The following is a 24767-nucleotide window of genomic DNA, read 5'->3' as shown; positions in this document are numbered from 1 at the left end:
CCACCCCTTCCAAAACACTCCATCCACAACCCCTCACCTCAAACACCACAACTCACACACACATCCTATACACCCAATCCCAGTATGGCAGACCAAAGACAAATCACAGTACATCGTATTTAAAGAATACAAGGTGCTCAAAGTGAAGCCCTTTCCCCTCTACATTCTCAACATAGTCTCTATCAAAAGTGTTTGGCTTGTGGTGTGTCCGACTTGGCCCGGGCTGTAAAAATCAACTTTAAACACACAGATGTATCACCAATGTAGAGGGAAAAGGGCTTCACTTTCAGCACCAAGTTTTCATTACATACCGGGATCTGAGACACCATAAAGTGGTATATAGGTAGATATTATATTATTTTCTCTTGGAACATCTATAAGATGTACAGCTACATGTATTTACCAAAAGAAAGAATCTACGTTTTACTTCATTAAAAAAACATTCACTCATTGAACATCTCCAACAGTTTTGTCCATGTTGAGATCCACTGAAATGGTTAGTTCACATGTTACATTTATATAGAACAGAACGGTATTTGTGATTAAATATGATTGTAGATACATTTACTTTGGCTATATTTTAAAATTCAACAATAGCTTGCGTGCTGTTTGTTTGGAAGCATAAAATCAACTATTGTTTGTAAAAACCATTTGTGTGTGTTAATATATATGTTTTTTAAAGGAAGAAGTGTTTGAATAAATAATTATTTGTGTGTTCACAAACCCCTATCATGTAATTATATTTTCCTGAATAACATGTTGTTTGCATGTAAAATAAATGTCCCTGTTCACCTATGTAGAAAGTCAATAAGCGAAATAAAACTGAGTAACAGACTGTGTGTTATAGATCCATAGAAATACGATTGCATAGACGATCAATTGGGGTGTTCTCACTTTGCCAGCAGCTATTATTCTAGTTTAAAAATCAGTAGCCCGTGATATTCCCTACAACTATGGGGATTAACACTATAGACTGTTTCACTTTCACAGACTGACTATAGCCAGACTACAGCCTGTCTAGGTAGATAAAACACAAAAAATGTATGTAGTAATATAGGTTTTTATTAATTAAAAATTACATTTATGTACAGATGTACAAATTTTCAAGACAATATAATACAGTAGTTTGTATTGATACAAAAAAATGTATGTAGTAGTTTAGGTTTTTTATTAATTATTAATTAAAAAATCCATTTATGTCCAGATGTACAAATTTTCAAGACAAACTAATACAATATAGCTTGCAAAATTTATGTCTGGCTACAGCAAAATCACTTGGAGTCCGACCTCGGAACATCTCAGCTCTAAAAATAAAAGTATTCAATTAATAATTGATTTAATGGAAGTTACAACACAAACAAAATACAAAGTTATCACCAGATGGTTACAGTAGAAACTGAAAGTTACTGAAATTGTCATTTGTTACACCTACTGTTCAGCTCTTCTTGATAGATACTAGGCACCAGCCTAGGGTCAACTTGAACTGTATCTAGAATGGAGGCAAGGAAGACGTCGACTTTCAACTTGGCTTCATCGGGAAGATCTATGGTTATGGATGTTCCTGTAGGCGGTGATGAGATTGTTGGCAGTGTTGATGGTTGCAGGACATCCAGCCTTACAACACCTCCAGTGCACTGTGTCTCGTCTTCTTGTCTTGACTCTGAACTTATGTCCACCTTACACTAAACTCTGTCCTCCTCGCGAATTAGGGATGAACTTAACATTTACCTGTGCATTTGCCATTTTGCAATAAATTCTCAAATGGCACCTCCATAGATATACAGTGTATATACCCGTTATTTTAAACTCACTCAATTTGTCTGTTTGGAATAGTATAGTGATCAGTGATTTATGTCCACATCAAATTATTTCGCCATATCTGTTAAGCTGAACACAGTTTACTTCATTAGTTAAGTTTGGCTTACAGTGGGTCACAGCCAAGTCGTCAAGTAGCTCAGATAATCAGAACAGGCTATAGCTGGCAAGTCACTGGACCGTACAAGTTAATCTCCCCAGCCTGCTGGCAAAGTGAGAGTAAACCGATCAATTCAGAATACAACAGGTGTAAGGTGTGGCTAATTGAAATGTATCTCGATGACTAATTGAAATGTATTTCGCAGGTAATAATCAATAAACATTGTGAGAGAAAAACAAGTGAAGGATTAAGTTGAATTTTAGTTTTGCGAAAAAGGTCCGTGGTTTCTGTGGATGAAACAAAGTTTGACAATGTTGCAAATGATCACTTTCTTTGACTTCATTACGGATTCCTCAACCTGTATCGAGGAGAATTGTTTACAGTTAAGTAAAATTCTAATTAAGATTTCTTAAAGCTGTCACGGTGGCAAATTCAAACTTCGATATCATGGTACACAGTTCTATTGTAAAGTCAGATTGGGAGTTCGAGATGGCGCTGTGTATTTTTATCTCGAATTTGATATTAAGCGGTTAAATTTATATGTTTTTGTTTTTGTTTTTTTGTTTAACGCCACACTCAGCAATATGCCAGCTATATGATGGAGGTCATGCCAATAATCAAGTCTGGACCTGACAATCCAGTGATTGACATCACGAGCATCAATCCACACAATTGTGATAAGATGACAATACAAGCATTGGTTGCTGAAGATCTGTTCTAACCCTGATCTTCACAGGTCCAAATCTATATGTATTTTTATGGTGAGGCGGTCGTGATCGGAGAAAAGGTTCGAGAGTTCGGTACACACATTCGTGGTCAATATCTCTCATGTTGTGGATGATAGGGATTTTGTCATGTTTTGAAGAAATGTCATCACTGGCATGCTTTTGATGGTACACAAAACGTAAGCTTTACCTCGAACATGCTAGTTCCGGTCACAAAATATATGCTTTATCTTTTACTGATTTTTGTATTAATAACATTACAACGTTTCTCAAGGTTACAGACTCCAAGGATTCATTAAAGTGCATTTTAAGCACCTAAAATTGACAACTAACACCCTGATCGCAAAACTCCTAACAATTTTTACTAAAAATAGTAATAGTTTGAGTGAATACGTTGATTTTTATCATTGTGTAAATACTGAATTTGTATGCAATGTCAATCATTGTATGATAGTTTTTAGTTAGTTATATTTCCTCAATTGTATTCTATTTGTTATATTTAATCATAGTTGATTTTGTAAATAGGTGTGTGCTGATAGCTACATAGCTTTCACGCAAGGCGGCTGCCTGGAGAGGACAAACACCCCAGTGTCACCCACAGGGTACGGATAATTTACATGTTTGTTGTGTCATGAAATATATTTTGTAAATAGTGTATCATACCAAATGTATGATCAGTTAATGAATTAACATAGTAGTTTCAACAAAGTGGTAATTGTATTTGTAATGTTCATTGTATTTTAGAACCATGGACCATCTATATATTGTAATCTTAAAAGTAATGAGTTATCGCCCCTGATAAATCGTTTGTTTCCATCAGGGTTAAGATAACGATTTCATATATCATTGATTATTAAGTTCATGTTCATGTAATGAATATAGACTATGTTCATATTAAATGAAAGATCGCTTTGTATTGTATTAATATATGTGTGTATGAAATCTGTGTACTACTGTTTTTATAATCTTATTGTTTTGTACATTACATGGTGTCATTATATTACTAAGGCAATAAAGACTCACACCCATAGCCTGTGTTGGACCTTCTTATTGCCATCACAAACCCCGGTTACATATCTATGTGTTTAAAGTTTATTTTGACAGCCCGGACCGACTCCCTAAGCGACTCCAAGCGAGCAACACCTCTCCAAGCCTCCAGAGCCTCCTCAAGCCCACGCACAGCACCGCTGATAGCAAGCCCAGGGAGAACCTTCAAAGGTAATTATATAACCACTCACCCATCCATTCACAACAACCTACACCTCCTAATCAACGCTCACACCCAAGCCCAAACCTAAAACTACACTCACAAAGCCCACCTAAACAAACTCAAACACTTCAAATTAAAACACAAGCCCTCTAATTAATCTCTTAAAGCTTTAAACAACTCACAAACCCAAAACAACCAAAACACCGCAAACACTACTCACCCCTTCCAAAACACTCCATCCACAACCCCTCACCTCAAACACCACAACTCACACACACATCCTATACACCCAATCCCAGTATGACAGACCAAAGACAAATCGAGATAAGCGAAATCTCTGGCATTACATCCCCTACACCTGCGGAGGCGCACAACACCTCCGACAGGGCAACACCCTCACTCATACCCACAGGCTACGGCGATGAAGACCCTCAAGCCTCCTACATGGAAACTCAACCCAGCACCCCACCTCCCCAAGCATGCAACTACAAAAAACGCAAACTAGACGCATCGGCATCACCTACCTCACACACCCACTCACCCGCAGCCCTCATCACCACGTGGGCCCTCTACTTTTTTCGGCCACCCCCTCAGTACAACTAGCTCCACCCCTTCCAAAACACTCCATCCACAACCCCTCACCTCAAACACCACAACTCACACACACATCCTATACACCCAATCCCAGTATGGCAGACCAAAGACAAATCGAGATAAGCGAAATCTCTGGCATTACATCCCCTACACCTGCGGAGGCGCACAACACCTCCGACAGGGCAACACCCTCACTCATACCCACAGGCTACGGCGATGAAGACCCTCAAGCCTCCTACATGGAAACTCAACCCAGCACCCCACCTCCCCAAGCATGCAACTACAAAAAACGCAAACTAGACGCATCGGCATCACCTACCTCACACACCCACTCACCCGCAGCCCTCATCACCACGTGGGCCCTCTACTTTTTTTCGGCCACCCCCTCAGTACAACTAGCTCCAACACTTACCATAAATAAAATAGGCATGTGGCTCAGGCAACAAAAAATCAATTACCTAAACATCAAACGTAGCTTCAAAGGATATCAGATAATCTTCCTAAATCAGGAATCCTACATAGCAGCAACTAAAATTAAACAAATATTCCAATTCACCGTAAATAGCTCTAAACCTAACTGGCAAATATACACTAGGGGAGTTATTCGAGTGCACCCAAGGGAAACCGACGAGGACCTCGACATATACGCCCAAGAAGCTCACACTATCCAAACCCAACCACAAATAACTAGCCTCCGCAGGATTAAATCAAACAGAAACGGGAAAACCACCCCCACACCTATTGTAATAACCCTGGTGCATCCACTGCAAATCCATAAAACACTCATCACTCTCGAACCAGTGCCCCCACAGACTATCACTCACCCAACAGGCCAACAGACATATAGACATAAACACGGCCAAAATCTAAACCAAAAAACCCACACCGCAAGCATACAAACAACTACTACCCCCCCCCCCAAACAACAACACTAACGCACGCAAAACAGTATACCCAATCTCCGTATGGGACCAAAATCAGCGAGACGCATACATCGCAAATGAAACAAACACCCCACACATCCCACAAACTCACACTCTCACCCTCCCCGCCTCTCACCCCACAATTACCACATCTACACCCGCAAGCAAAACCCAACGCACAACGACCACCATACAACCAGCACCAACACAAGCCATCACAGCCACAAGGGCATCAACACTCCAAAACCTACAGGCACCCCCCGAACACCCAGTCAACAGGGAAACTACAGAAACCACTCAGACTCTCACACCCAAACCCAGCACGCAACCCACCACCGAAGAGAGTGACCAAACTAAAGATAACTTAACCGAAGAGGACGAGTACACATTCTCAGAGGAAATAAACGATCTTACCTTGTCAGCCCCAAAAACCAAAAGCTATAGAAAAAAACTCACCCAAAACGTAGCAAGCAAAAAACTAATCAACTTAGTCCTCCTACTAGCTTACATGTTAAAGCAGTCTAATCCAGAAGCCAGCTCCAAAGCCTTCTTTGGTGTAGCACTTAAACTAAAACTCGTCACCACCTCTTTCGACCGTTTAAGCAGCAACCTTAATAACCTAGTAAAGTAAATACCTAAACCAAGCCTAAACCAAACATAAATCCACCCAGTTTCCCAATGGAAGGCCTAAACATTTTTCAATGGAATGCCAATGGCCTCGCCGGCCATGGTCAAAATAGATAAAGGTCCCCATGTAGCTTGTATTCAAGAAACCAAATTCTCATATAAAACTAAATTCAACCTACCAAATTATAACGCAGTAGGAACCGACAGGTCCAAAACCATCCCAGGCAGAACAGGAGGAGGTCTAATCATCTACGTTAGAGAGGATATTAACTACGAGGAAGTTAAAGTAAACACTCCTAATCTAGAAGCTAATGGAATCCAAGTCACCATCAATAACCAAAACATAAAAATCATTTTAACATCTATCACTCAACACTAAAACCAATTAAGATACAGACATAGATATCCTTTACCAATTAGGAAATAAATCAACCATCTTCCTAGGAGACTTCAATGCCCATCATCCTACCTGGGGCATTGCAGATAAACTAGACAACCATGGACAACTAATATCAGAGTGGATCGAATAAAATGACCTAATACTATTAAACAATAACCAACCAACTAGATACGACAAAATCCACCACACCATGTCGGCTATCGACTTAACAATATGTACGCCAGACTTAGCACAAAGTCTGATGTGGGACGTCCACCCAGTACCTCTAGGCAACGACCACTTTCCCATAAATATAACCCTAGGAAATATAAAAATACCAAATCAAACCCCTAAACAGGAACCTAAATTTCAGTACAAAAACGCCAACTGGGACCAATTCCAAGAATTATGCAACGAAGCTAATCTAAACGATTCAGAAACAACAGACCCCGAAACATTCTGTCAAAACCTAACTAACTTCATAATCAACGCAGCCAAATCCGCAATCCCCTTCAAATCATCCAACCCAGGAAAACCCACTCTCCCTTGGTGGAATGAGGAAATAGAGCTAACTAGACTAAAACGCAAATCAGCTTTCAACAGAGCTAAACGAGACCCCTCTCATCTCAAAACAGCTCATGAACTTAACCACCAAGTCCAAAACCTAGTTAAAACTGCTAAAACCAAAAACTGGAAAAAATTCTGTGAGGAGCTAAACCACCACACCGACGCTAGGAAGGTGTGGCGCAAAATTCACGCCATCCGAGGCATCAAACGGCACAAAAAAAGCCCCAATATAAACAACTCAACTAGCCCCACCCAAAAGGCCAACAACCTAGCCAAACACTTCTCTAAAGTTAGTAGCAACAGTAACTTCAGTAAGAAATTCCAAGATAAACTAAATAAAGAAACCAAATTCTCCAAAGAAAACAGACAAGACAACCTAGAAATAAATCAACCTTACACCATAGAAGAACTAAATCACGTACTAAACAATAGAAAAAATGGAACAGCCCCTGGCCTAGACCTCACCTCTTACCAAATAATCAAACACTTACCTACCAAACTACTCCAAACTTTACTTAAACTATACAACCTAGTCTACCTAAACGGACAGGTCTCATCCTCATGGAAGGAAGCTCTAGTAATCCCAATACCTAAACCAAATAAACCAGCAGATCAGGCAAACTCCTATAGGCCCATCTCCCTAACCTCAAATCTCTGCAAAATAATGGAACTTATGACTAAAAATAGGCTACAGCACTACCTAGACCAAAACAACATCATAAACCCCGACCAAAGCGGCTTCACTCCTGGCCGATCAACTCTCGATAACCTTGCCCGACTAGAACAGGATATAAAAACAGGACAGCTAAACAAGCAATACACCATAGGCATATTCCTCGACTTCTCTAAAGCTTTCGATATGGTATGGCACCACGGGCTAATACAAAAACTAAAGAAGATAGGACTAAAAGGCCAAAGAATAAACTTCATCCAAGATTTCCTAAACAATCGCAAAATTACCGTGGGTATAGACTATACGATATCGGACCAGTGTCACCTAGAAAATGGCACTCCCCAGGGCAGCATCCTCAGCCCAACCCTCTTCAATATAATGATAAATGATCTATTCGAGGGCTTATCCCCTAAACTAAACACTTCAAAATTCGCGGGTGACGGTGCCCTATGGATCCGCACAAAAAGCATTAAAATGGCAGAAAACTTAATCCAAAAATCTCTAAATAAAATACAACAATGGGCAGACAAATGGGGCTTCTCCCTTAACTCAGATAAAACAACAGGAGTAGTATTCAAACATAAAAACATGAAACCTGCCTACCCAATCCTCCAGCTTAACAACAAAACAATCAAATTTCAAAAACAAACCAAATTCTTAGGACTTATTTTCGATCAACACCTCACCTGGGAGGCTCACGTCCAAAACCTAAAAACTAGATGCAGCAAAGACCTTAACACATTAAGATGTCTCACCGGCTCTAACTGGGGAGCCTCCAAAGATACCCTCCTCTCACTATATACAACACTAATTAGATCAAAACTAGACTACGGCTGCGCCATATACAACACCCTAAACAACTCTCTATCTAAAAAACTTGACTCAATACAATACCAAGCCCTTAAACTAATTACACGCACCCAACATGGCACCTCCTACACCTCACTTCAGGCCCTTACAGGAGAAATGCCACTAAATCTACGCAGGGAACATCTAAGCCTTAATTTCTGGGCCGCGTCCCAAACAAACCCTCTCATCCAAAACCTATTTAACCAAAACATTAGCCCAAGAAATCAAGCTCTACCTCGCAAACACCCCTTACTCACCCCAATATCCCAAAGAATAACTAACTACCTCAATGAACACCAAACTCAAAATCTTAAACAAAACTGCAAAAAATCAAATATCTTCACCCCTAAACTCAAAATACCCCAAATAGACACAACGCTAGCTAACCAAATAAATAAACAAACCGACCCAAACATAGCTAAAACCAACACACTTGCATACATACACGAAAATTGGCCAAATTGGTGTCACATATACACTGACGGATCTTCAGACCCGACCTCCAACCACACAGGCTTCGGAGTCCATACCACACAACCAGTTATATCCACACAATCTTACCGACTCCCTAACAACCAATCTATATTCACGGCCGAACTTATGGGCATGGCCTCAGCCCTGCATAACCAACAATCTAAAAACAACACAAAAATCCTAATTCTCACCGACTCCCTTAGTGGACTACAAGCCCTCCAAAACAAAAATACCAAAAAACGACCTAAATTAATAAACCAAATACTTAAAAGCTCCAACGACCAAACAAAAGCAGGCAAACAAATAACCTTCTTGTGGATCCCCGCCCACGTAGGAATTTACGGCAACGAAAGCGCCGATAAAGCAGCTAAATTATCTCTCAAAATACCAGAAATAAGCCTAAACCTACCCATATCAAAATCAGAAATTAAAAGTGTAAACAAACAAAAAATAACCAAAAAATGGCATAATCAATATCAAAACTCAAATAGCCAAATCAAAAAAGTGCTCAGAAAACCACTAGCCAAACCTAAAATCCTACACCCCTCAAAAAAAATTGACTGATTAATTACAAAACTCCAAACAGGACACACGAACCTAAATAACCACCTAAAACAACTTAAAAGACACACCACAGGAAACTGCCCCCACTGCAAACAACCCGAAACCACAGAACACGCACTCATCCACTGCACCCACTACCAAACACACAGAACCACACTACAAACCAACCTCAATCTAAATAAGGTTCCTACTCTAGATGAAATACTAAACCCTCAAAATAAACTAGAAAACTTCAAGGCCCTAGGCGTATTCCTAATCAAAACAGACATAATTAAGCGCATCTAAAAACTAATTAATCTACCAATCCAAAATCCAATAAACATACAAACACCCACCTCACCCGGCTCCCTTAGTTCCCTCCTCCACCCACCTCGGCATTTATTCCAAATTTAAAAATTTCAAAAAATCAATATAAGCAACCCCTAAAAAAACCCTCTTGGGTTGCACACACCACTTTCACCCTTCTCGGAATACACTAAATGGTCCGGCCAGGCCCGTGTGCGAAATACGCTGCAGTCGGAAAGCGCACGTTAAATCTTCTATATCAGTCAGTCAGTCAGACTCCCAAAGTGGACTGCAAGCCCTCCAAAACAAAAATACCAAAAACCGACCTAAATTAATAAATCTAATACTTAAAAGCTCCAACGACCTAACTAACGCAGGCAAACAAATAACCTTCTTCCGGATACCCGCCCACGCAGGAATATACGGTAATGAAAACGCCGATAAGGCAGCTAAACTATCCCTCAAAATCCCAGAAATAAGCTTAAACTTACCCATCTCAAAATCAGAAATTAAAAGCGTAAATAAGCAAAACATCACCAAAAAATGGCATAACCTATCTCTAAACTCAAATAGCCAAATCAAAAAAGTACTCAGCAAACCACTAACCAAACCAAAAATTCTCCATCCATCAAAAAAAATTGACAGAGTAATCACTCAACTCCAAACAGGACACACCAACCTAAATAACCACCTAAAAAAAATTAAAAAAACATACTACAGGTAACTGCCCACACTGCAAACAACTAGAAACCCCAGAACACGCACTCATCTACTGCACACACTACCTAACACATCGAACCGCATTACAAACCACCCTCAATCTAAACACGGCTCTCACTCTAGAAGCAATACTAAACCCACAAAATAAACTAGAAAACTTCAAGGCCTTAGGCGTATTCTTAATCAAAACGGAACTAATAAAACGCATCTAAAAACACTATAATCCACCAAATCAAAATTACATAAACACACAAACATCCACCATACCCAGCTCCCTTAGTTCTCCTCCCCTACCCCATCGGCATCTATTCCAAATCTCAAAATTCCCAAATTCTATATAAGCAACCCCTAAAGCCCCCTCTTGGGTTGCACAGGCCACTTTCGCCCGGAAACACATTAAATGGCCTGGCCGGGCCCGTGTGCGAAATACGCATCAGTCAGAAAGCGCACGTTAAATCTCAATACGTAAGTAAGTAAGTTAATGTTACAGTTAGGAAGCGGTAACCAAGTTACATCTGTCGTAGAAGTTCAACCTGATACATGTAAGTACATGAAAACACAAGTCCGTCCGCGAGTCCATAACGTTTTATTGTGAGCTCTTCTCTAAAAGTGCTTAGTGTTCGACTCCCAGTTCCAAACACGTTGTACCTCATCAACAATCCACATACCTCTAGTGCAGTGGTCTTCCGGAAGATCTTACTCTTGACCGCATTAGACCTGACAGTTAGACGCCTGACCTGTGACCTCGTTGCAACCCTCATGAGGTGTTTGCCGAAGGAAGAGGGGTAGGAAATGTGTGCTCCAGCCCAGCGCAGAGCTCGCGACACACTGTATACTGAATGTTGTATACAGTATATTGCAGTTGATATACTGTATACTGCATGTGATACTTATTAGCGGAAATGTTACAACTTTCAAGATTCAAGATTCAATTTGCATTCATTTCATATACAACAGACCGCCGTCATATATCACTGGAATACTGCTGAGAGCGGCGTTAAAACAATTTGTTTTCATAATGGAGCGCTGCAGTTATTTAAAATAGAACCGTAAACATATGTAGTACCAACTCACTCACTCTGTTTCGAATATTCAGCAGAAAATATATTATTAACCAGGTCTTTGGGAAGAGATATCAGATTTTTATAAGCAGCCACATAGGGATGATAAAGGACCCCTCGCTGATTAGGTTCTTGTTTACTTAAGAGCAGAGTTGGCCATGTTAGATGATATAACCAAAAGCCAGGAGCTCCGGTGGGGGGCAATCTGGTCTTAAGCTTGTTAGTGCATGGTATGAGCTGTGGCGTTGACCCAAGAGAATAATGTAAAAAATGAGACCAACTCAACTCTTTAATGATTGGGAAAGTCTAGATTTCCACAGCCCTAGCCTGAAATTAAGACTTGTTCTAGGCTCCATTTTAATTGTATTATGTTCATTTTGTAGACATGGATGGACCAACCAGGAGAGAAATTGATGGAATATCAATATCAAATGTTACCACTGATCCAGTTAAATTCATCACACAATAATATATAAGTATTTGACATTACGGCATTTGATTATTAGGGCATGATCATGTACATGTTCAATGTAGTAATGTACACACCAGTCAATTTGATTATAATATTTATAGTGTAGCGCGGCATCAACGATTACTTTATGATATCCTCACTTGTCATCGATGTATTGACATCGAACAATGGACGACAATTCGAAATTCTTATAAATAGTTTCAATAGGGACAGCGCCGGTGTCAGTACAATTTTCCTAGTTACAAATATGTCTCTACAAAATATAATCTGAAGCAGACAAGAACAATATTTTTTTATTAATGCTTACTTTCATGGATAGAATTGAGGAAATCTAGGCTTGCCAAATCGTTCTAGACTTGAGCTGGATTCCTTTTAAATTTATTCTCTATGGTCTGGGAGACGAACGGGCGTCAGTATCGCATGGAGAACTGGGACAGCCTGAATCAGTGTAATCGGATATGTTGTGGAGTTTCGGTTTTGGGCTGTTTGCTGAATAGAACAAGGGCTCACGAACAAGGGCACAATGTAGAGATTAAATCATTACCACCTCTCTTTATATCAGATATGTTATTGTGATTTTAAATCTCTTTTGGAGAATTGCGAGTTATGTATACTCTGTATTCTTTCGTCTTGGTAGCATATATCTTTCTATGTTGCTTTTTGAATTATCCACAAATAATGATAACTACAATGTAAACCTCTCTTTGGAGATATATAGAGGTTATCACGCGAGTGTGTTTGGGGATGGGAAATATCCTGCATTAGGAATAAACATTGTATTTAGCGAGCCTTGGCGAGCTAAATACATAGTGTTTATTCCTAATTCAGGATATTTCCCATCCCCAAACACACAAGCGTGATAGAAGAGAGAGAGAAGTTGTGATTGGTATCTGATGGGTGGAAACAGGTGTTCCCTTCCGCCCAGGCCTTACGGCAATGCTATAGCTCCAAATGAAACAAGCCGAGATGTTCAACGGGTTCAGGCTGAAATTTCCATCTCACTTGGGCTCCTTTTAAATTTAAATATAGTTTCTCGTTTTAACCAAAATAATGTATTTTCAGAGACTAAGCGTTTGTCTAACCGTGAAGTACAACTATCCAAAAGATCCCATGCATGTCTATATTTCTTCAGACAGACTCTCCATGTTCCTATCTATATGTATCAAAAGATAAATGAATTAAATATTACAGCACTGGTGAATAGGTTATCTGCGCATGTAAGCGTCGATCTACAATATCCTTTGCGCAAAATACATATATACTGATGAATTAACGTAGTAATACTACGCAAATATATGCCCAGATGTATACATAAGTTTCATCTCGTGATCTTTATTTGTGGTTTTAGCTCTTTTTCTACATTAGATTATGGGGTGTTACATCACACCAGAAAGCCAGGTCCAAATTCAAGTCATAATTTCATGGTCCGTCTTGTATGTTGGAAACCAATATCGCAACATGGCTGAATATTGCTAAACGTGGTATTTACCCGATCACTCACATAATTATTCCATTTTCTTCGTGCACGTTCTACAATCATCTACGATCACTATCTATATGGAGGTATATCTATATTCATCCAAATGTACATACATATATGTACACATACATATGTATTAAGCAAGTCCCACATTCTTCCTTAAAAGATAAATGCTAAGCATTTCCTCTGTATGTATTTATATATGTAAAAATCGTTTTTATTTCAACGCTGATGCAGTGAACGTACCACAGACCTGATGCTCGAATAACATCTAATCTCTGAAATGAACATATTTTACAGAAAAAACCCAGTTGTTAAACAATAGTTATAAAATATAACAAAAAGGAGCCAAGAGACTTTCTTCATTTTGCCAAATTTTGGGCTGTATTGGACATATTTGTTTCGGGGTCTGTATGACAGACACACCTAATTCTTTAAAGTATAAAGATAAGTACATGTAAGTATAGATGTGGTATATATTCAAATATGTTTGTGATTAACCCGACCTTGAAAAATATTGAAGGGTGAGTGGTAACTATTAATGTCATTATTTCGAATTAGAATGATCAGAAAAGCATGGCACTTTAATATACGTATCTTGTTAGCCCAATAGTGTTTTAAGTAAGAGCAACAGGTATATCGAGAGTATAGGTTTGGTGCGTGACTTACCCCACATTACTGTCAGAAAGTGTGCATGCTCTGTTTATCGGGAATAAATGACATAAGGCGATTCATGCGGGTAAATACGATTTACTTCAGAACTAGTATAGATTACTTTAGGTTAGGAGAAAATGTATGCAAGCTTCGTGCTCAGGGTTTTTTGGGGCGGGTTTAAAGGATTCGGGTCCTGGCTTGGTCTTTGTGTTGGACGTGTAGCTGGCATTTCCAGGTTTGACGTATCAATGACCAAAATGATGTCTGATGCAATTATCTATTTTGACTTGTACCGTGTGTTTCCGTGCCTTTTCGGGTGAACAATTGGCTTGCCTTTGCACGTGTTTGTAGCGGGTGCCACTAGTGGATCGGGATGAGCTCGCCTTTTTGCGAGCACCCAGTGTCATCATGTTATAAGGTGAATAATGAAACATGCATGCTCCTGGTGTTGTCGGAATCGTGCAGTTGGCGCTACTTTTGGCAAGGGTTTCTTGTGATGATGGAACGGCTTATGTCGTTTTTGTCAACTGATATAATCAACTGTGATATAATGTCAGGGTATATGGTCATGTACTTAAGAAACAAACCGCGAGTGGGAGTTGTTTATTGTACAATAAACAACGACCACGACTCGTTTATTTCTTATATGAGATATCAACATTACTTACGACCGCGGCAATGCCAGATACATCCATTTTATGAACAGGAGGGTTTGAATTTGGTCTTTCCCGCATATTCTCAAAATTTTCTCGTCTGTACCTTTTCTCCCAATACCGATTAACATTTCGCTCTCACTTTCTGATGCGATTGTTCGGGCATTGCATTTATCTACCTTCCCCAGCTTCATCTATTGGGAACAACTCACTGGACACTTCCCTCTCACAAATAACATCAAAGTTACGACGTCCTCAAGTTGCGAGTGCATGTTCGAATCTCCATAAATGACGTCATGATAGAACAAGGTTTTATCGTGAAATACATATCGCTTCCTTCTTCTTTGTTCTTTGCCATTTATCGCGTAGCTGTCTTATATCATCAAATGTCAATTTTTCATTGCTTTATCATGACGTATCCGTGTCATAACCAATCATGTATGAATAGTAAACACAAATATAGTTGACATCGACATAGAATAGTGTCATGATATATAATTATCCTTTGGTGTGCAATATTTCCGGTTGATAAATCTAACATATGCTTACTTTTAAGAATAGCGACTATACATTTTTATATTACTTTATCAGGTCTCTGTAACATTTGCAAAATAAAACAAATTTAATAATACAACTGAACCTAAATGTATGTTGTAATATCCTTAAGTTGCTGAGTGCGGCATTAGACCATAAACAAAACATATACAAATCTTTAAGAATTATGTTAATAATGTCGATGCTAAACATAATCTCCACAATATCCATTCCTCTTTCTCTATGTTTAATGTGAAACATAATAACTATTTTTAATAATCTGAAGGAATAATAATGACAATAATATCAAAATAATATCATCATTATTTATGTTACTTATCCTCAACTGAAGTAGTCCTCAACACTATACGTTCAGAGAAGAAACCCATGAACATATTATCAATGTAATATACATTAATGGAAATTAGATGAACAGTTGATTGAACAAATGATATTATTCGGTCGAACATCTATCAGCCAATACTACATTATTAAATTGTGAGACTACAGTGATTTTTGCAAGGCTACTCTCATAAATGTCATGACGCATTTGAGGCCAGGGTTCTTCTATACTCGCATTAATGTGCTGACTTATTATTGCGTTAATTTCATGATTTACAGTATTCATGAAGAACATTTCACGTGGGACCAACAGAGGGAAATATGACTATCGACTATTTTTTTATTTTAGCTAGCTCAAACGATCTATTGGTTTGATTTATTGTTATGGTATCCACAAAATAAGTAGGATCCGTTTTTTTCCGTTTTTGTTGTTCTTTGTGTAACGCCGCACGTAGCAATATTCCAGTTATATGACGGTTGTCAGTAAATAATCGAGTCTGGGCCAGACAATCCTGTGATTGATATCACGACCACCGATCCACGCAATTGGGATACGATGACATGCATCAACCAAGTCAGCGAGCCTGACCACCCGATCCCTTTAGTCGCCTCTTACGACAAGCATAGTCGGCTATAACGGCAAGCATGGGTTGCTGTAAATCTATTCTTAACCGGATCTTCAAAGGTCAAGTGGGATTCAACTGATATGTTAAGTTGAAATAAAACTGAATTATATGTGCTGTTTACATTTCAAAGTTTGCCAAATTGTTACAAAATGTTTGGCCACAGCAAGGCTACGTATTCACAACTTATTGTGGTAGGCACAGTATAACTCATGAGTCTGGACTGAGGGAGGGCCGTATTCCTCCTTGTGGGTCACCTGCTTGGTAATATGGGACGGGAAAACTGCAGGGGGTGAGGGCAGTTAAGTTGATGGTACAGAGTCATGTAGTCATAATCATCAGTTTATTACATGGTTGAAGGTGCATTTTTATTCAAACTCAATTAAATGAGCAAAACTATACGTTTGTGGACATTTGAGATCTGCCTAGATATGCGCGTTTCGTTTTATTATTCTGCAATCCATTTTTAGTATTACCCGCTGGTCCGGCCCGGCCCGACTTTTCTTGGCCCGACTTTTAGGCAATCCCAACTAAGTGATAGATAATGATGACGTCTGCTTCTTCATGTTGTGTTGTGAGATCCTGTCTCTGGAGAGTAGAATTGTTCCATATTGGCATGGGACCTTTTCCGGTGATAACCAGTTTGATCTGGTTGTCTACAATGTGGGTCATCAGATACTGACAAATGAAATCGATCAGCTGTTCTTTGTTGTAGGTTACATTGAGCACAACTTTTTGCGATGGAAGTGTATAAGTTGAGTTGATGTTTTCGACTTGAATCGTGACCCGCGCGACTGGATCTCGTTATTTGCTTTGTACTGCTTTTTATGTACCTGTCGAAAATCAGGTAAACGTCACAACACTCCAGGTGGTACTTGATGGTCCCCATGAAATTGATCACATAATCCTCAACTGTACCATGTGTGGGCCAATGTACAGTCCAGAACAAGGCGCATCCATCGATTATAACAGCATCTGAAACACCTTCAATTCGACTTGATTTCTCAACTTGCAGTTTCGTCTTCAGGACTGCTTTCGACTAAGCCCGCATCGCACCACTCTCATCAAACAAGGAGTCTGGCACAGGAGTCAGTTCGTAAGAGAGGATATCATTGATATCAATATCCCTGTATTGTTGGAGACTCAATAGATCAATTCGGTATCGTACACAGGTCTTCCATCCAACTTTATGCTCTTCTTGGTCTTAATGATCAGGGACACTTTCTTGGTCAGTGACTTGTTGAAGGATGTTGGCCATCCAGATTCAAATTCCACCATCTGTTGTCGTTCAATTTGGAGAGAATTATCACCATTGACCTTGCCTGTCGTATGAAGACCTGTCACGATATTTACAAGGCCAAGTGGGTGTGTGTCTGTTGCCAAAGGATCGATGTAACTTTGAAGAGCGTTTTGAATCTTCTGACGATCAGATGAGTTGCTTGTAATCCTTGCTGGGGCCTCTTCTTTGTGAGTTGTGACGATCCTGCTGTTTTGCTTGACTTTCATCGCCCCTAGATCCCCACGTAGCTGGCTGCAGATATGCAAGCTCAGAGCCCATCTTGTAAAAGCCGATGGCTTCAGAGTGAGTCCCGTGAGTCCGCGAGACTCGTGGACATATCTCATAAACGTTGACTCTATAAACATATCGGACCATATGGCGTTCCATATGCCTTGGTTGTGACGAATGACATGATTGCCGTGCATGACCGTACCTGGCATAGTTCCAATGACTTTAACAAAGAAATAGGGAATCATCTCTGCAACTGCCCACAGATGCAGAGGCCAGTCGGCTTCCCGCACAGCTCTTAGAAACACCACCATCAAGAGGATTGGCTTGATCAAGTTATCAATCCAAATTTTGCTCTGGCATGCTTTATTGTTACAATGATTGGACTCAGAAGTTCTTCAACTACCATGGGCAAGGCTCTCATGTTTTGCGGAAACTTCTTACCGGTGAGCATGTTTGGGACACCACCAAAGGTTGTTTGCATGATTTCAGTAAATCCTGTGTTACTCAAAACAGTTCCCACAGCTCCGACGAAACTCATTAGGAAGTGCATTCCACATAATGTTTAAAAAAGCAACCTGTAATCTCTTCGGAAGAAGCCATGGCCTGCTGCTGCCACAATCACCAGGAAAAAAGACAGAATTGAACAATCACCAGTGTTACGATGAAAGACGATTTCGACCACATATATTGACAATATGACACCAGTGTTATTTGCACAATTTTAATAATATCATTATCGGTTTCCTTGGCCATGAAAACATAGTATTAGACACCAAAAATTTGTTTGTAAGGGCATTAGAAGTGAAGATATTATCTCAAACAGAATTAAACGAAAATCGGTGGCGGCCATCTTGTTTTTCGCCTCTAAAATAAAGTCCTCAATGGTGCCAGTGTGGCACCCGGCTGATTCTGGTTCAGGATAGCTCAGAGATGATGAATCAACCAAAAAACTTAATAATGACGCCCAAACATGCTTTTTCACAATTCCGCTGGACTAAATCGCTTGAAACTAGAGTTTGTCTGATGTTGTTCATTATTGTCATTTCTTTAGCTGGCAATGCCAGACGTTCAATATATATAGTCTCATCTGGTAAGCTAACATTTTAATAACATACGAGTATGCATGAGTATCAAACTAGACACTACTTGAAATGTGCGGCATGTAATTCAATATGTGAATCTATTTCTGATATGGAAGAATGTCATGTCTCCAGTGTTTTGTGAACTAATGCACTACACAATACTGATACGCCTGTGATAGAATTACGCCTCACCAACAGACGGACCGACTCGGTATTGTTAAATGAAATGTATAGAGCGGACGTGAAGTTGAAAAAAAATAGACAGACCGATTGCATTGCGCATTCGCAAAGATAAACCAACTGAAGTTGAAGGGTTTATTTACACTAGACAATAACAACCAAGTTAAAGCACTAAGGCTTTAAGTAAACAATTAAAAGTAGGACACAGCGTGAGTACTTCTAACAGGTTCGTACACACAGACTAGCAGCACTGACAGTAAACAAGTCAATTTCAATATATACTGAACCGCAAAAGATACGTCACCCCAAGTTACATTGCATGAAAAGTTGTCATTTAAATATCTGGGTAATTTTTGTCAAAGTTTCTAAAAATTAACATTACCTTGTCCGGAAAAATGAAATTTGATGATTAAAAAACAAAGCAGATGACAATAAAACCGATCGCCCAAACGCATCACGGCAACGGGCATGGTAACCCGGTGCACGTGAGGTCCGTGCAAATTGAAATGCACATGCGCTCCCCCATTTCTTACCCTATAATCAACCTAGATCGGATAACATTCATTCATTATTGAATTGCTACCACATGCCAAGATTGACAAGAAATCAGCGACACCAAGCCCTTGGGCAATTGCAAGATTGACAAACCGCCCGGCAAGTAGCCAATGCATTTCAAGTCCACGTAAGGACTATATACAGGCTCCGGCAACAGTACAAGACCACCAACACTACAGATGACCGACCACGTACTGGAAGACCAAGGGTCACCACCCGACGTCAGGATCATCAGATTGTGCGACAGCATCTTCAAGATCGCTTTCTTACTGTTGCGGAAACTGCTCGACAGACCATGGTGACACATGAGGCGACACATTAGTGCGGACACTGTGCGTCGACGATTGACCAGCAGACACCTCCACTGTCCAAGGCCACACCGAGGACCCATTCTGACACCATGTCTTCGCCGGGACCGTCTTCAGTGGGCAACGCAGCACCTGCATTGGCGACACCAGCAGTGGAGAAGAATCCTCTTCTCAGACAAGAGCTGTTACTGTATCTCAACAGCAGATGGCAGAGAGTCTGGCGACGCCATGGGGAACATTATTCGGATGCTTGTGTTGTTGAGAGACTCGTGGGGTGGTCCGAGCATCATGGTGTCGGGTGAAATTGGTCTTGCACAGAGGGTCGGCCCTGTGGTATTCCAGAACATCGGTCCAGGGAGAGGCAATGGTGTCACAGCAGCTCCTTACATTGATCAAGTCTTGAGACCACACGCTATACCTCATTTGGCACCTTACTGCAACCACGAGTTTCAGCATGATAACGCCCGTGCCCACACTGCGAAGGCAACAAGAGACTTCCCCCAGCAGAATGGCATCGGAACCATACAGTGGCCTGCCCTCAGTCCCGATTTAAATCCCATTGAGCACCTGTGGGACGAGATTCAACGACGGCTGAAAGACGTCCGACCAACTGTAGCTGAACTGCGTCATGCGTTCCTCAGAGTGAGGGCTCAAGTACCTATGGCCTTCATCAACCGCCTCATCCATTCCATGTATCGACGTTGCACGGCAGTCATCAATGCACATGGCGAATACACGAGATACTGACTTGTGATGCCATTTTCTCAGAGACTATTGTTTCAATCTAAGAACATTTGACACTTTAATTTCAATCTTTATGATCAGTTTTGCCAAGTTTCATCTTTTTGATATGTCTCAAAATATGTTTACAGTGTTTGGACAAATAAGGTTTCTCATATCTATCCATGGCGACGTTTCTTTTGCGGTTCAGTATATAATATTAAAACCCGGTCTAAATATACACAGGTATAAGTTGCCACGATGCCAGTCTAAACAGCTTCATGGACCAGCTTGTGTCTGCACAGCTTGAACCTTCGCCGGGCACCGACGCATCATAACAAACTGGGGTCAAGTCCGGGAATTTTTCGTCAAAGCGCGGACGACAGAGTAGAAAACCCTAACTCGGCTAGTATTTCACCCTAAGCGGTGGGCCAAGGCTATTAAATGTTTTTTGTAACTAACACTTCGAGTGAATTAAACATTTAGTGTATGTAAGCATTAAAATACAAAAGGGCAGTCTCAACATAGAACCTTATCACAGCACGTCACACAGAGCTCGACGTTTCTGAAGTCCACCGAAAAAAACCGTTGACACTTACATCAAAAGATTCAATTAACATCTGATAATTGATTTCAATTATTTACCATGCAATGTTTTCAAAAATCTTGTGACACCATTCCTGTGATTCAACACGTTGGATACAGTTGTTCTCATCAATACGGTATGACTCCGGACCATCTCTGTCGAAAAACACAATTCCACTGAAGGGATGCACGCATACCTCAAGGACAAAGGTGTGTGCTTGACCTCTGACTTTGTGAAACGTAACTTTCAGCGTCTTTGCAATCGCATCTCGGTCAATAGTGGATATATCCTGCTTAAGAAACAACATCTTTGAAACAATTTGGTCCAGTATTTCTGATTTGAGTTTCTCATGATGTATTTTGTTCAATTCAAATCCTTCAATGGACACCTTTCTTGTGTTGTAGGTGTCTATTTCTCGGTCTTCTTGTTCAGCAACTCCTAGGAAATAGTACCCACCTCCTTGCTGGTTTGCAAAGGATGAAATGAATTCCCTCAGACGAAGCTCCTTCATGATGTGGAGTGCCCAATTGTCCCTCTCCACATTTTGTGCATTTCGGAAGGACTTTAGTTGCACGTTGCTTGCCTCTTGCAGTTCGTCAAGTGACTTCTCCTTATATTCGCGACATGATCTGTCTTTACTCAGGATGTAACGCATATTTAAAATTGTGGGTCGAGCAAAGCCTTTATTGAGGTTGATGTGTGTCTTGTAGTTTGTGGTAGAAATAGTTGATGAAGGGTTGCACGTAATGGAGAGACAATTGGGTTCATTTTTCTCCCAGTCTCTGAAATAACTCTCATGGAATATGCTTCCATCCTCAATTAGTTCATTTAACCTGTCATCAATCAGTTCATCCACTAGCCCAAGAAACTGGTCGCTGTCGTCCATATGTGTAAAGTTTATGAGCAATATGCCACCCCTTGAGTTTCTCAGTGCACAGATACGCTCAAAAATACGATCCCTTTCCTTGTTTTTTCTCTTTTGTTTTTCTTTCTTTTGTTTTTCACTTTGTTCACGATCCTGTTGTCTGTCCAGTTTTCCTTTCTTTGGCGAGCTTGCCTTCGAGCACAGACTTCCTGATGAATCTTTAGTCTTTGACGGACAGATGCTTCTGATGTCAACATGCATTGATAGCACACATTGCGAGCTTTTGATGCCACTAACAATCGTCTTGCATTTTGGACAGTCTGAAAAAGTGCACATCTAGAGTTTAGATGTACTGGACGACTTGAACCTTTCTCAGAACGGGTACTTTATGTATATTATCCTTCATATGCATATATGCGATTGTATGTATATATTGATGTGTTTCGTAACGATAAAACTCTATGAGCAATAACTAACACACACACGTTTCATGATCATAAACTAGCAAAACCCTCGTAATTTGAATGGTGACATTCTTTTGCTCATATTATTCTTATATTTTTCTTACCTTCATCATCTGTTCCATGTCCACTGTCCACTGTTTTTTCCTCAAGGTGTCTCTTCATTGCTCGTTTAGGGGTGCGCTCCATCGTGATAGCATACACTTATGTCTCACGTCGCTACCTACATGACACATGCCGGTATAACTTACCGTCAGCTGATCAGTTTATTATTTATAAACGTGAACATACACCGCTGAGATAGTCCTTGTATTTTATTCAAGGATAGGCTGAGCGTCTTATTTCTTGGGTGCAGTGTGCAACAACACAATCGATGTTAGGTGCAAATTGTGCGTCACAACATGTGTACATAAAGAACTTGGAGTAAAGTAATCCATTTCAAGTCGAGAGCTTTCAGCGCCAACGAGCCTATTCAGGCCGATCTGTACCCTGCCTGAACTTTGTATAATTTATCTTCATAGTGTTACGGTCGAACAGATGCCTGAGACGCCTCAATTCACTGTTGAAGCCCCTTAGGCGTGCAAGAAACATATATAATCGATCGTCGTCATTAACTTTCTAGTTGTGTCAGTACCACACCCGTACTCGTGGGTTTTACCAAAGTAGTAGGCTTGTATTACTTAGGGCTTGTCCATAACATAGCATCTATAACCTGGTACCGCCCGTAGTTTCAGTCGTCTGTTTGATCTCCTTTTCACTAATTCAACAGTCTTACAGTTACATATGTCGCCTGTCGAAAGTATTCACATTTCAAATAGAACAGTCCAAATACAAACTGTTCATTATGAACTGATTAGTATATTTTGTAGTGTCTGTTGATGGTTTTTCAATATTGGTATTTGAAAATAACAAAATAATGTGAAATATATGTAATTTATGACGCAGCAAAGTGTATGTGCACGTGTAAAACCATAATTTTGAAGTCAACTAAAGATCTTCAACACCTTATATTGCATATTGTTTTGAATAGTACCTTATCTAATGAACACGTTCATCATTTCAATTCCACACAGTACTGTAAATAACATTTATCTGTTTTTATGTATACGACAGCCACATAGACTATTTAAAGACAATTCGCGTCTGGCTCTAACGGTAAACACGAAGATTTGTTTGTTAGACATGTGTGTGTGTTATTTTAAAGGGAAATATCAATACTTAGTTGTCTGTTCAGGTAACTAATTTTAACAGTTGTTTCCTGAATAAAATACCACTTTAACAACATTACCTCTAGCTGAAATGCGTGGCCCGGTCAATATTAACTATCCATGACAAGAAAAAGCAGACATTACAGGCATACACATATTATTTAGTGCTTTGTACCACAAAATGTTGTAATCAGCCAATACCCATGTCGTAAACAACCATTGTTGTAGACATACGAAACGTCATTGTCAGTGTTAAACCAGTTTCCGATAGCAATTTTCAAAATAATAAATTACATTTGGCGGGAAGGTCAGAAATAGCGGTGAAAATTAAAATGGATAATTGAAAATCAATGATGACACCATGTGTTTGCTGGGACCTTGTCAATATTCCATGTGCAGACTGTGTGGACACGTTGAACGCATTAACAGAGAATACTGATATCTGGAACGCTAGGTTACTGCACACGAAGTAGACATTTGTGTTCCATTTATGCACACGAAATTGTTTAATTGATCAAACAATACCTGTGTTTGTTGGAAGGGAACATGCTCTTCGCCGACTGTTATCAAGCCAAAATATATGGAAAGGTACCACAAATACCAAAATCATTTCAATGTTGAAATAAAATATCAATAAGCTAATCTATAAACATTAAAAGAAAATTATAATTGCTTCAAGGAGTTGTTATATCTGAGTCTAGGCTGAAAAAACCTACATGCAAATGCTTCAATAACATGACAACGCATTCTATAAGCCTAGTCTGTGGGATTCGGTGATAATTACACGTTTCTAATTAAGTAAGACAAGTTCTATGGATGAACAACTTCTTTATTACAATTAGTGCAAGTGCTTGCTTGATAAAGGTGTTAGGATCTACACCGAAACGTCGCACTAATTGTAATAAAGAAGTTGATCATCCATAGAACGTGTCTTACTTCATCACACCAACTTCTAAATGCCACTTAAA

General features: G+C 39.8%; 2 protein-coding genes across 3 annotated transcripts in view; both read right to left on the bottom strand.

The window, feature by feature from the left end:
* Positions 1 to 24494, bottom strand: part of LOC124128992 — a 40104-nt gene extending 15610 nt beyond the window's left edge. Inside the window, exons 1-2 of one of the 2 annotated variants that reach the window (XM_046474469.2) lie at positions 22699 to 24494; positions 20790 to 22450 (exon numbers count right to left, since the gene is read on the bottom strand). In XM_046474469.2, the coding sequence (XP_046330425.2) occupies positions 21321 to 22450; positions 22699 to 22780 (1212 nt within the window). In that variant the 5' untranslated portion in view covers positions 22781 to 24494 and the 3' untranslated portion in view covers positions 20790 to 21320. Of the gene's footprint in view, positions 1 to 20789; positions 22451 to 22698 lie in introns of those variants that run through there. The other variant, XM_048381853.1, reaches the window with a different exon arrangement.
* LOC124113955 (N-acetylated-alpha-linked acidic dipeptidase 2-like) overlaps positions 1 to 24767 on the bottom strand; it is a 76739-nt gene that overhangs the window by 23770 nt on the left and 28202 nt on the right. The window lies entirely within an intron of this gene.

The sequence above is a fragment of the Haliotis rufescens genome, unplaced genomic scaffold (genome assembly GCF_023055435.1).
Source record: "Haliotis rufescens isolate VD_foot unplaced genomic scaffold, xgHalRufe1.0.p SCAF_4, whole genome shotgun sequence".
Lineage (NCBI taxonomy): Eukaryota > Metazoa > Mollusca > Gastropoda > Lepetellida > Haliotidae > Haliotis > Haliotis rufescens.
The sequence above is the reverse complement of the archived record's forward strand: the minus strand, read 5'-3'. Positions and strand labels throughout refer to the sequence as shown.